Raw genomic sequence first — 14,229 nt, forward strand, 5'->3', positions numbered from 1 at the left:
GTTATTGAAACCATTTCCCCCCAACAGGCTGGTACAATCGCCTCTACATCAACTTCACTTTACGCCGCCATATCTTCTTCTTCTTGCTCCAAACGTACTTCCCTGCCACACTGATGGTCATGCTGTCCTGGGTCTCATTCTGGATAGACCGCAGAGCCGTGCCTGCGAGAGTTTCATTAGGTGAGTGATTGTTCTCTGAATATTTGCAAGGAAAGGACAACGTTTTCACACACACACAAACATAGATGAGACACGTTCTCATGAATAATCATAGATTGTAAGCCATATGGCAGATTTTCCTGTGCAGATTCTGTACAGTGCCATGAAAATTGACGGCGCTTTATAAATAAATATTAATAATAAATAATAATAACACAGTCACTTTGATTTCCATGCGTAGCTACTGTATTGGGAAAACTGACATGGGAAGTGGCAAGGCATATAATAAGAGCTGGCGTGGTGTAACGGCTAAAGTGTTGGACTGGGAGTCGGGAGATCCGGGTTCTAGTCTCCACTCGGCCTTGGAAGCTCACTGGGTGACTTTGGGCCAGTCACAGACTCTCAGCCCAGCCTACCTCACAGGGTTGTTGTTCTTGTGAGGATAAAATGGGGAGGAGGAGCATTATGTAAGCCGCCTTGGGTTCCTTGGAGGAAAAAAGGCGGGATATAAATGCAATAAATAAATAAATAAATTTGAAATTATGCTGCTGCTGCCCTCCCTCTCTTTCAGTTCTGCCAGCGAAACGCATTGCGAGTGCTGCAGAAATTTAGCACTTCCTAAAGCAACTGTGTCAACAAGTGGAAATGTTTGTTTCTGGAACAGGACAAGTCAGCAGAGCCCCCTCAGCAGTCTGCACTGAGATGCCCAGTTTGGAAATTAGTGTTCAGCTCGGTTCTGTTTGATTCCAGATCTGCTGGCTTCCTCTACTACCAGGCGGGTAGCAATAAGTTCTGAGGCATCATCAGACAAATGTTTTATTGTATACTTATTACTGGGCACTCACTGATTTTCATGGATCCTATTCATGTCATCTGCGTCCCGCACACTTCTTGCCCCTTTTAGCCTTCTTTGAACAACAACAAAAGATCCTGGTAAATCTGAATTATTTTTGAGATGGAACTTGCTGCTATCTCCTGCTGTGTGCAGAAGCAGCGTGATCAAAATGGGCCACCGAATGGGCCATGTGCACGTTGTTTACTTCCTTTTCCTTCTCTCTGAGAAAGAGGAAGCAATGAAGGACAAAAGTGCAAGTGGAGAAACGATGGTAAGGAAATGTGATCCCCCCCCCACCCTGTGATGATGCTTTTAATGTGAATTCAGTATGTCTGGTATCTGGTTGTGGCTACTTAGTGGTGACAAGAAGCACTCTGCACATGCTCAAGGGAATTCTCTTCTTTATTATCGCTTTGCATCTCTCTCTCTCTCTGAGCTGTGGCTTTGAAAACACGTTTCTGTGGGCTATTTGGCCTGGTTCAAGTTAACCCCCTTGCCTGATCTGTGTGGACACTTGAAGTAAAATTTTGCCTGGGGCTTTTTCAGGGATCACGACGGTGCTGACTATGTCTACCATCATCACGGGCGTCAACGCCTCCATGCCTCGGGTTTCCTACATCAAAGCTGTGGACATTTACCTCTGGGTCAGTTTTGTGTTCGTCTTCCTCTCGGTCATAGAGTATGCAGCTGTGAACTACCTGACCACAGTGCAAGAGCGGAAGCGGCAGAAGCTGCGAGACAAGGTGAGAGGCGCTTCCTGTATGCCCAATGTGGATACATTAGAGGTTTGCGAATGTGTATGAGAAAAAAAATCCCCTCTGACGCTGGTGTGTCTGTGTGTGTGAACACTTTTTGTCTAGAGCGCTCAAGCTGACACCGAAGCCCTGACACCCCCAAAACAGGAGTTGATGATAGTAGGAACAACAGAGGGAAGGAAACTAAGATCAGAACTGGGGAAGTCTGCAACCTGGGACTTTGGCAGAGACAATATAGGGAGGGTAAGAAGGGGGAAATTCAGTATGTCATTTCCCTGTGTTTGCTGCATTGCTTTTAGTCACTGCCGATGAATTATTATGACGCCCTGAGCAGTCGGAGGCGCACTGAAAAACTGGCTTCATCCAATATCATAGTAGAAGATGGTCAGTTCTTGATATGAAATTCACTTGGATTGGTCTTTTGCATTACACAGAAGTTGTAGCTTCTGTGGCTCTGTGGCTTTGCTTTTGTTTCTATGGTTTCATTGCATCTGTTTCAATATGTACACCGCCCTGAGAAAGACCTCATGCTGAAGGGTAGCTAATAGATCAACTTAATTAATGGATGAATTAATTAAGTGGCAAGAACAGATGCGAGAGTGGCTTATGCATCTCATTTGCACTTCCTGGGCAATGTGCCAAAGGGGGAGCTCGTGCATCCCTCGCACAAATAAAATGCGTCCACCTGAGATCCACTCACACAGCCAACGGATCTGGATCTGCATGTGAATGGCAATGCATGTTCTCTTGGGGCCCAACAGACCGAGTTGACCCTTTGTTTGGGGCAGACGAGGCTCCGCATCTCCATCTGGGGCTGAGTGGTTGTTGTATTTGTCCACTTGTATGACTAAAGCTGGATCCGTAGTGTTTTCACGGTGAGTCATTTTTCATCATCATCATCATTATTATTATTATTATTATTATTATTATTATTATTATTATTATTCACTGTTAGGAAAGGAAGGCAAATAAATGGCCATGGAGAGGCAGTTCATATTCAGGGTGCTTTACAAATCTAGTGTTTCAGTGATACTATCAGTACTGTTATTTTTGTTGGAAAAGTCACTGTTCTGAGCTGTACAATCATTTACATAAGCTAGGATTACTGTATAAAAGAAAAGGTGTTTCTTTTTCCTCTGTTGTGAAGGTAAAATGGTGATTTAAATGGTCCACCGAAGCTGCACATCCGTTAAAGCAAACGAGGAAACTGTGGTAGGCAAAAGTTATCTATGGGTATAATAGAATTCCTGAGCTGTTCAACTTGGTAGCCATCACTACATCTTGTGATAGTGAATTCTATGTGCTGGGTGAAGAAGTACTTCCTGTAAAACAGCAACAAATAAACCACTAAATTATCATACTGAGTTAAAAGCCTAGGTTAAAGAAAAGGTATTGATTTAATGCCAAAAGACATTTACAAAGACAAACATACAGAAGTGTAGATGGAATGTAACCACAGAACAGGCCTCATTCATTGTCATTTGCTGCTGGATCTCAGCAGGTGAGGCATCTGGAAAAGAGCGTCATCAGACAATGTGTGCAAATTAATGTAGAAGTAGGCAGTCCCAAGCTGTATAGATCAGCCCCAACACCTTGACTTGTGCTCAGATTAGAAATTCATGGAGAGCCAGTGCAGCTGCACTTCACCACTGGCAAGATATGTTCTTTATAACCCATGTTAGTCAACAGCCTCATTGCAGCATTCTGAAACAACTGAAGTTTTTGAGAGGTCTTCACAGGCACTCCCATGTTACAGTGCATCATAGTAGTCAAGCATAGATGTTACTTCAACATGGATAACTATGACCAGGGTGCTGTCTTTATAACTGATGCAACAGTCACCTCACAGCCACCGCGGGGCTTTCCTACAAAGCTGCTTGCTGGAAAAGTCAGGGACTTACCTGGATTTTTCCTGCCAGAGCAAGTTGACTACGAGAGAGAGAATCAATGAAAATTGCCTCCCTTGCTTCCATCCATGTGCTTATCCAGGTTGCAGGCTTCCCCACTGTGCAATACTGGATCCAACCCAAAGAGGCCTCCAATAATACAGTATGATTTGCAGTAGCAACATTAACAAATATTCTGCTTAACGTCTCCTGTTTCATCTTTTTTATTGTTCTATTTTCTCAGTTCCCATGCACATGTGGGATACCTTCCACAAAAACGATGATGCTGGATGGCATATACAGTGAGTCGGATGCCAATAGCCTAGAAGGGTACCCAAGAGGCCAGATGGTGACTGAAGAGGATAAGCAAGACAAGATGGTGGTTCATTTGGCTATGAATAATGAGTCTCAGTCATCAAGGAAAAGAAGGCTGAAGGGACACGTTAGTCTACGTATCATGCAAAACACTCATGCCATTGACAAATATTCAAGATTGATATTTCCAGGCACCTATATATTTTTTAACTTAATATACTGGTCTGTCTTCTGCTGAGGCAGTGATTGATCCAAGAGATATTTAGAAGACTCGGTTGTGCATTTTGATATGTTTGGAATCTGAGAGAGAAAAAGATCTCTCCCGTTGCCACTTTGGAGCATGAAAGCACTGGATATAATTTCCAAGAGGCTCTATTGGAGACTATTCACTTGTGCCAGTTAATTTCTTTTTCCCATCCCTTTCTTAATGTATGATAGTCTCATCTTTCATATTTGAAAACACACACCTGTTGAGTTTGGATATCAGCCGTTACAGGAATCTCTGCAAGTGGTCACTGGCAGTAGGCCCTAGGAGTTCCAGATCAATACTTGCAATGGAGGATGAAGTCTGTTTTTTAAATTCGTTGAGATGGTAGTATATTGAAATAAGGGAAAGGTGTTGCATTTTATGGGGGATGATTCAGAACATCTTTATTATAAAGGGTTATTTGACACGCATAATGTATTTTGTAGGGAGCAGTCACCATGGACAAATCACCCAAGCTAATCTGCCTGGTTAAAGTGGCTTCTAATGATTTTTTTTTGTAAGGGCACCAATTTTACAATTTACCTATGAAAACAAATGGAGCACAATAAAACTCTAGTGAACCTAGTGAGAGTTCTAAATGCTTAACTATTAAACACATTTCTAAAGAAAGTGCTCAACTAGAAGAGTCCTTTGAGTTCTTATATCACCTATTCTTCCTGCTACAACAGAAGTATTATGGCATAATACCGTATTTCTTCGATTGTAAGATACCATCGATTGTAAGACGCACACTAATTTCAGTACCACCAACAGAAAAAAAAAACCTAAGACACACCTGCGATTCTAAGACGCACCCCGTTTTTAGAGATGTTTATATGGGGGAAAAAGTGTGTCTTAGAATTAAAGAAATATGGTAATACTTCTCGTCTATTGGTCTTCACAAGCATTCTGTCCCAAGAAATGTGATGTAAGTCTCTGTGTTTACTAATTTACATGCTATGAAGGGCCAGGCCTTGCAAGTATTTTTATCCTGGTATTTTAACATCTGGCTCACTTGAGCAGCACATCACACACACACACGTATTATCCTGATGCTATTCCTCAAACAATACATACACAAGGTATTTATTGTGTGCTCATGATTCCACATTCCACAGTAGTTTGTGGGTTCCTCCAGAGCCTTTTTGTGAGGGGGGATGTTTTGATTGGGGAAGTCTGGCATTTGGAGGAATGAAGGAATGAAATGTTAGTGTAGTTGTGCAATTCCGCTATACCACAGTGCCACCTAGAGGTTATGTAGCAGGACATATAGAAAGACAGAGAAGGGAAAAACCCAGGGGTGTGTGAATGATCTGTAAAGCGTCCAGACTTAATCCCACAAAAAAACATCATTAGTGCAAGTGCTGGGAGACCATTTGATGCTACTCGCTGGTCCAGGATTGATCTCTGGCACCAACAAGCCCACTGGAGTAAGATGTAGCCATGACTGTGCCATATACCAGTCTCTAAAATTATACAGAATATAAATTGGAATACATAGGTAAGGAGAGTTCTGAGCAGAGACTGTGTTTTGCTGTAGTTTGAAGCTAATCAAATCAGAAGTGATTTTTGGCTCACCGAGGCAATTGGATCACAGTCATCTGGGACTGACAAAAAGCTGCCACGCTATTATATGTACCTTACATGGCTGTTTAAGTTTTGTGTTTACAGCTCCGCTATATGCATTGATGTATACATTGATGCACCACTATGTACATATAGTGTACACATGCACTATATACATAGATGCTGCACTGTATCCATTGATCCCGGTTTCTAAAAATAAAAGTTAAAAAATGGTCCTGCTGCATCTCATAGTGTCAGTGCTTACATCAGAGAACATTTCAGTGCTTTTAAGAAAAGATTATTCTTTAAAAGCCACAAATCCTCTTCCCCACTAATATGCATGTAATGCATATGAAACTCACCCTAGTGGTCAGTAGAGGATTCTGTGCTTTCCTTGAGGCAGGTGGAGGATGCTGTCCGATCACCAGTCATTGACATGAGATTCGGGTACCATCTTGTCTTCGGGCAGCAAAATGACAGGCTAGCCGAGGTTGCAGCTTTCCTTCTGCTGCTTCTCCATTCCTACTGACAGTGACACCCCACCCCCACCCCAGGAGTTCTGTATTTTAAAAAGGCTGTACGCAGTTCTTAGGACTCATTCGTGTTTAGTTAGGCCTTCAGCAGGAAAGGAATATTTGACTAACTTAAAGAACCTAAGAAGAGTAGGTTCTTTGTTCCGTGTAGTCCAGCATCCTGCTCAAACAGCGGCCAACCAGCTGCCCATGGAAATCCCACAAGTAGGACATGAATGCAAAAACACACCATGGCATAGTTACGGCTATATACATATTTTATTTTGTAATATTTGAATACTCAAGTACAGAGACAGTTGGCTTTTAATATCTGTTAAGGGGAAAAGGGGAGAAATCTGGAATTAATTTCCTTACTTCTCTACAGACAATTGATACAGTCAGAGTGAACAATACCAATCAGCTATTCAATTGTGCAAGACTGCTGTGTGCTCTCATTTGTGTGCTTGTCATGTTTATCCCCACGGAGCACCCTTTTGCACTTAAGCAGGATTGCATAAGAATGTCAGTCTATAGACAGAAGCTCATTTCTATCCTGTCAGGCATAAAAAAAAAACTACTTTCATTAACCTCTTTCAGTTACAAGGGCAGGAGAGAGGGTTGTGTGTTGCCACAACTTCAAGTATTACGTTGGGCATATCACTGAACCTCTTTGTGCCTCAGTTTCCCCATCTGTAAAATGGGGGTGATGAACTAGCCTACCTCACAGGAGTGTTATGAGGTTGCTTGACCAAAGAATGTTTAGTAATGTGTTTCAGTTTCTTGGGGGCAAGGCCCTCTGTAAACGCAGGGTGTTGTTTGTTTGTTTTAATGGCGAACTCACACAATTCTACACACTGCTTCATAAAGAATATACCAAATTAAGTAGTCTGCAGCTAATTAGTAATCCAATGTTGATTATAAAGAGAACCATCAAGGAAACTGGCTTCCTATGCATGTCATGTGGGGATTGCAGAGATAATGGGGCCATAGTCAACCCTGATGCCTCTCAAGCAATGTCATTGGCTTTGCACCAAGGGTAAATGTTTTCCAAGTTCACTGTAATAGAATGGTGTACATACAGGATAATGTCTCCTGCTGTGTACATACATATCTTGGCTTCAGATTGCTATTTATTTTTACAGACTGTCTAGTGTAATTTATCTAGTGGCAGGAGACAGTTATTCAGATGCTACATTCTGTTCTATTGACAAGTTCTCCCACTTAAATGCTACTTAATGAACTTTGTTCCTGAAGTGCTTAGCCTTAGCTAACAGCATAATATGCACATGCGCATGTACATAATATAATATAGTATAATATAATATAATAGTTTTGAAACTGTCAAGGACCCAGAAGTGTTTCCAGCATGCATCCTGGGTACATCTGTGGGATCCTTTTAGATATTGAAGGGCACAACCCTATGCATGTTAAGCCAGGGGGAAAAAGTCCTACAACTCCCAGCATTCTCCAGCCAGAATGCTGGGAATTGTAGGACTTTTTCTTTCTTTCTAAACATGTGTACCATTGTGCCCTAAGTGAATATCTTGAACTTTTGCATGCTCTTGTCTGAGAATGTACTTAATGTCTCTGATTCCAATTGTCTGACTCAAGAGTGGATACCAATAAAAGCACAAGACATCACACTTTCCCATTCATTTGCAGTTGTTTTTATTTGTTTTATTTATGTACAGTATAAATTGAAAAGGATTTTAAAGCTGCCTTTAAGGGTGGAATCTTCTCTTACTTTGCCCAACTTTTTATCAACCAACTTTCCTACGAACTCACCTGGCAGCCTAATGACAACTCACTCTCACCTTTTTCCCATTCTGTAAGTGGGGATAAAAATATGACCTACTGCACAAATAAGGACGGTGAGGATGAATAAGGTAAGGAAACCTCTCATCGATTTTCATGCTTTCAACTTATGGTCCTAACACTACATCGAGGCTGCCTGGGTCAGGGGAGCTTGCCCCAGGGCCTGCAGAGCAAGAGCCCCTCAGCTTCAGCTGCTGTGTTTAGCTGCTCCAGCCATGCTACATTGCTCATCAGTGCCCCACACAAGCATTGGCCCTTGCAGGGCCCAGCCCCATCATCCCTCTGGGTGGCTCTGCATACCGTGGCATATGATAAAATATCAATCCTATCAAAACTTAAAACTGTACAGCATGAGTTCTAGTTGCATTTGGCAACCATGATGGTAGTGCGTCTGTCAATGCCCTGAATCCATCCCCCACAGGGCAGAGAAACATCCATTGGTGCCAATGGAACTGTTCCCTCTCTTTTTTAGCCCATGCTTGCAGGGGGGAGAGTAAATATTGGTGTGTGTGTGTGTGTGTTAAACCTTCTCTACCTGCACACAGTGATTTTGATCTGGATCAGGGCCCTGTGCGCTTACACAAAGGTAAACAAAACGGTAAGGTCAGCTACACACTACATATTTAATGACCTAGTTCACACTATCACCCATGTCCTGCTTTTGGGTCCCTGGTCGATAGCTGGTTGACCACTGTGTGAACAGAGTGCTGGACTAGATGGACTCTTGGTCTGATCCAGCATGGCTCCTTTTATGTTCTTATCATGGCTGAGGTAATAAGCCACAGTGGCTTAGTTCCCCTGGTCACATGTGCTAGTCTCTTAGCTTCAGCAGCGCAGCTTGTCATGTCATGTTGTGTGAACCAGCCAGGGTTGCTTGTCACCATGGGTAACAAACAACCCAGAACCTATGGCTTGTTGTAATGTTCTGGGTAGTTTGTTACCCATGGCAACAAGCGACCCTGGCCAGGTTCACATGACATGACAAGCTGCACTGCCGATGGTAATTATGCTAATTTCCCTGCCCGCAACCAGCACATGCAGGGTGATCAACAAGCCATCGTGGTTTATTAACCACCCTGTGATCATGTGAACCGAGCCAGCGTGTAGTCTAGCTCTATACTTCCAGTTGTAAGAGAAATGTATAACTACCGCACCAATGGAAAGTTAGATTTCTTAAATGATTTACAGGTTAAAGGTTCCCTCAAAGTCCCCAAAGTGTTTAAAAAGATTCTCCAGGCAAGAGTTTAAGAAGTGTTTTAAAAAGCATATTTAGAAAAAGCACAGCTCAAGAGACGCACCTATAGGACTACTGCAGGAAGGAGGAGGCCTGTAATAAGGTTTAGAAGAAACGATGAAGAGGGAAATTCGAAAGAAAAATAGCGATCTGGTTTTCAAATAATGGTGGCAGTCTCTGGAATATTTAATCCAGGACTTGCAGGGGATGAGCAGAGCACACAAGCCATTTCCGCTTTTAATCAACAACATTTGTGACCAGGCAAACCCAGAAACCCTTGAGTTGTTTATGGGTGAAACAACCCAGAGTTAACCCACCAATTGTCCATGGTTTGATGTTTAGTTAACTCTGGACTGTTTAAGCCATAAACAACATGGAGAGTCTGGGTTCACACATCATGAAACAAATTAGGTACAAACTATTACTGGGCTTTTTATTAAAAGTAGAAATGGCTCTCAAGCTCTGCTATCCCAGGTATTGCTACCATGACATACGAATTAGGTCATTTTCTCTTCTAAGGAACTAAGCATACTGAAAGCATCAGGAAAGATAGTTGCAGTGAAATGAAAAGAAATGAGATAAAACTAGGGATATCCAGAGAGTGAAATTGCCTGTCTCCCCATTTTGAGAGAAGCCAAGAGACAGCTAAAAGCATCAGAACAAAGCAGCAAGAAATGAAGGTAACTTATACACCCGTCTTAAAAGATGCTTAACAGATTTATTTATTTGTAATAAGAAAAAACTTGGAAGAAGTGGCGGGAAAACACAGGAAGGTTGCAAATGAAAGATGATGTCATTTGGCTCCCACCCGCAATAAAATACAATATTTGAGGCAGGACAATTGCAAGATAAAAGCCCTTTTTTTGGAAGCATACTTGGGGGCCTCCTATACAGCAGTGGCTTGTCATCACAATAAGTAAAACTCGGCACTTTTGTTGCTTCGGGATGGCAGCAGCTATTCTCGATGCTGCAGCAAAAGCGTGGCGTTTCCGGCGGCTGAGCCCACCCCCTGCCTCTGCCTGGGCAGACAGCAACCAATCAGGGGTCGCCATCCTGCCTGACCATGCATTCGCTGTGAGTGAGTATAGATGGTGGATGTGCCACACTCGTCTCACTCCAGAGAAAAAATTCAGGATAAGTCCCCAACTTTTTTCATTCACAGTTTTGCAGGAAAGCCCCAAAGTTTGTGTGTGGTGGCTGCTGTGTCATATAATTGACACAGCACCATTGTGCACCCACCCCGGGGCTTTCTTTGAGTATAGGCAGCCCCTTAGTCTGAGGGGAGCTACAGTTCTGAAAAGGAGATTCCAGATGTGTCCCTAATGGTTCATGCATCAGCGCAAGACGGCGTCCATTGGCATAAGCTGGGAAATGTGCTTCTATTAGGGTATTCAAATTAATGGGTAGGTAGGATAAGTAGGATTTAACATTCGAATTGCACAGGGTTATTCCTATATAAGAACCACTTCCTCAAGTTTGAAAACAGAATGAGAATTCTCATAAGCAAACATTTAGACATTGAGATAGGTAAAGAAGGCGGGTCTAAATGGTAACACCTGTCTCTATCTACATAGTTAGCAAAATGCACACTCATAAAATGGTGCATTTATGGACATCCATGTTGGAAAGTTCATTTTAAATACCTTGGTATGGCTTCTACATTTCATACCTAGTTCAATATATAAATTAAATACGTTATCGTGTTCAGGGAGGGCAGCATGTTAATAAACTGTCGTTATCAACTGACAGTTGGTTAGTCCAGATTAATTCCTAATGAAGACAAAAACTCTTTATGTAATGTAATGCTTTTGGCTGTGGATCAAGGGTTGCAATCATCCACCCACAGCAAACCTTTAAATCCGGCTTTGTTCCACGGGGGGAAAAATTCCCCTAAAAAAACTTACTATATCTAAAGTTGCTGTTCAACCAACCTAAACCAGCCAATTCAATTTTTATCTTTCATCTGCCCAATAGGCTGTTCATTGGCAATGGTGTTGCTCTTTTACCCAGAAAGGCCTTGGGAGTAATCATATAAGGTGGCCAATAGATATACATTTCTATACACAAAAACTCAAATCTTCAAAGGGAAAAATGCTAATTCTTCTGACAACCTGGGGCTCATCTACACCAAGCAGGATATTCCACTATGAAAGCGGCATGAAAGCAGTATATAAAAGGCAGGAGCCACACTACTGATTTATAGCAGTATTGAAGTGCACTGCAGGATTTACACTGCTGCTTTATAGTGGTTCTGAAGTGCACTGACAACTGTTGGGGCCCACTGACACATCTACATCAAGCAGGATATAACACTATGAAAGTGGTATGAAAGAAGTATGTGGTATGTGTCAGTGGGCCCCAACAGTTGTCAGTGCACTTCAGTACCGCTATAAAGCAGTAGTGTGGCTCCTGCCTTTTATATACCACTTTCATACCTCTTTCATAGTGGAATATCCTGCTTGGTGTAGATGAGCCCCTGGTCACTGATTCACTGGAGAGAAAATCAATAAATGCCAAAGTAAGCTGAACCAAAAAACATGAGAGCACCAACTACCTACGCATCTCAGAGACCAACTTTCTTCATTTTGTCTGTCTCTTCTGCCAAAACGCTTGTTCATGCACTGGTTTTTTCACGGTTGGACTACTGCAACCTTCTTCTCTCTGGCCTTCCTTCTTCTCACATCAGTCCGTTGGTTTCTGTTCACCACTCTGCCGCAAAGATCATCTTCTTGGCTCGCCGCTCCGACCATGTTACTCCGCTTCTGAAATCTCTTCATTGGCTTCCAATTCACTTCAGAATCCAATATAAACTTCTCCTGTTAACCTTCAAAGCTTTTCACGGTCTAGCTCCTTCCTATCTCTCCTCTCTCATCTCACACTATTGCCCCGCTCGTGCTCTTCGCTCCTCTGATGCCATGTTTCTCGCCTGCCCAAGGGCCTCTACTTCCCTTGCTCGGCTTCGTCCATTCTCTTCTGCTGCCCCTTACGCCTGGAACGCTCTTCCAGAACATTTGAGAACTACAAGTTCAACCGCAGCTTTTAAAGCTCAACTAAAAACTTTTCTTTTTCCTAAAGCTTTTAAAACTTGATGTTGTGCAGACTTCTACTGTTACTTTCTACTGTTAGTTTTACCCTACCCTGTGCCTGCTTACCCTACCCTGAACCTGTTTGCATTCTCTTCCCCTCCTTATTGTTTTACTATGATTTTATTAGATTGTAAGCCTATGCGGCAGGGTCTTGCTATTTACTGTTTTACTCTGTACAGCACCATGTACACTGATGGTGCTATATAAATAAATAAATAATAATAATAATAATAATAATAATAATAATAATAATAATATGGGCCCCATCTGCACAGAAATGCTCTCCATCACAATTCAGTTTAAAACCACAATTTCATCCATTTGGATTTGCTTGTACTGTGTTACATGCAGCCAATTAAAGTGTTTTACACATGAGGAGAGGGGAAAACCACTTTTGCATGGCAGACTGCATGAGAAACTGCATTAGGTGGAGTCTTGCGGTTGCTGTAGAGATGGGGGGAATGTCATGTGTGCCAATAGTGTGTGAGGAGCAGTAGCACCAGAGTAAATCCCCATGTAAATCCAGCCATGGGACTCCCATTAAGATCATCATCAGCCTTGCTTCATTGTCACACAAGGTCAGGATAGCAGATCCTTAACTGTTGTACCAAAGGCACAAAATAGCCTTCCTAAAAAGGAACATCTCAGTTTTTCCTTCTTTGCTCTCCAGGGAGGTTGCACAAGACATCGAAGAAGCAATTTTGCTGCCAAGGTGGGATTGTATGATTAATCCTGTGTGGAGAGAGAGAGAGAGAGAGAGAGAGATTGATTGATTCTGGGCTTCTTTAAATGAGAGTTTCATAGCACACTTGTGACTCACTACTCATGGATGTTTGCGGGTCATTTTGACAACGTGTGAGCCTCCTGCGTGTCTCCCATTCCATTTCCTGCTTTTACCAATAAAAAATAATCCTCAGAAAACATGACTCTTCTGAGATATAGCAGTATTTGGAAGGATTTCCTGCCATGTGCAGGTGAAGTTATGCTATAAAACACCCACTAGAGGGCACTGTCCCATTGAACTACATTGAACTGTACAAGCCATATGGTCACTGCTCTCTTCCCTGTGTAATTTCAGCTTGTTTCAAATGTGGAAGAGAAGCAGGAAGCAGAGCCATGGTAAGGAAATGTGATTTTCTCCCATCTTAAAGTCCTCTCTAATTGTGTTGGCTTTAGAGTTTTGTTGTTGTTTTGTTGTTGTTACAATTAATGTTTTTAAATGTGTTGTGCGGAGAGATAAATTAGAAATGATTAAAATAAAATAAAATAAACAAATTACCATTATTTCTACCAACATCTACAAGTCTAGCATTTCCTGATAAACAATAAGTTTTTTCAACAAATTCATAGGTAAAAATAGATTAAAAATCTCAATTTAAACTGTAATTAAATTGTAAGGGGGAAATGCTTTGAAATATGCTATATAAATTTTAAGTGCGATGATGATGATGATGATGTAATAGTACTAATAGTATCCAATTCTGGTTTTGTGCTACTGGAAAAAGATTCTCCTTGCATAAGGCATGGCACAATTTTTCACTGAAACCAGCCCCTGCCTTCCTGAAACTCTTTGTTCTCTTAAAAGATGCTCCTAATATTTGGGACCCTTTGAAACCCTTTGCAGAGATGTAGTAGATGGGGCAGGGTGCGTCGGTAGTCAGCAAAAATTGGATGCCTTGAGTGAGCGCCCTTTTCCCTAGTGCAAATCCATCATGGGACACATAACCCATATGAACTGTTAATATGAACTGTTACTGTAACTTTAAATTGGCCTAGTCAAAATATACAAGACCTTCATGTCAAGCTGACAAAATGGGGG

The 14,229-nt window shown here is 42.0% G+C and overlaps 1 protein-coding gene across 2 annotated transcripts in view; it reads left to right on the top strand.

Moving 5' to 3' along the window:
• The window catches only part of LOC134398459 (gamma-aminobutyric acid receptor subunit rho-2), a 36,004-nt gene extending 31,779 nt beyond the window's left edge, over positions 1–4,225 (top strand). For both annotated transcript variants that reach the window (XM_063125770.1, XM_063125771.1), the window contains exons 7-9: positions 28–180; positions 1,541–1,737; positions 3,880–4,225. In XM_063125770.1, the coding sequence (XP_062981840.1) occupies positions 28–180; positions 1,541–1,737; positions 3,880–4,188 (659 nt within the window). In that variant the 3' untranslated portion in view covers positions 4,189–4,225. The remainder of the gene's footprint in view (positions 1–27; positions 181–1,540; positions 1,738–3,879) is intronic.
• The last annotated feature ends 10,004 nt before the right edge of the window (positions 4,226–14,229 follow it).

Source organism: Elgaria multicarinata, chromosome 4 (genome assembly GCF_023053635.1).
Source record: "Elgaria multicarinata webbii isolate HBS135686 ecotype San Diego chromosome 4, rElgMul1.1.pri, whole genome shotgun sequence".
Lineage (NCBI taxonomy): Eukaryota > Metazoa > Chordata > Lepidosauria > Squamata > Anguidae > Elgaria > Elgaria multicarinata.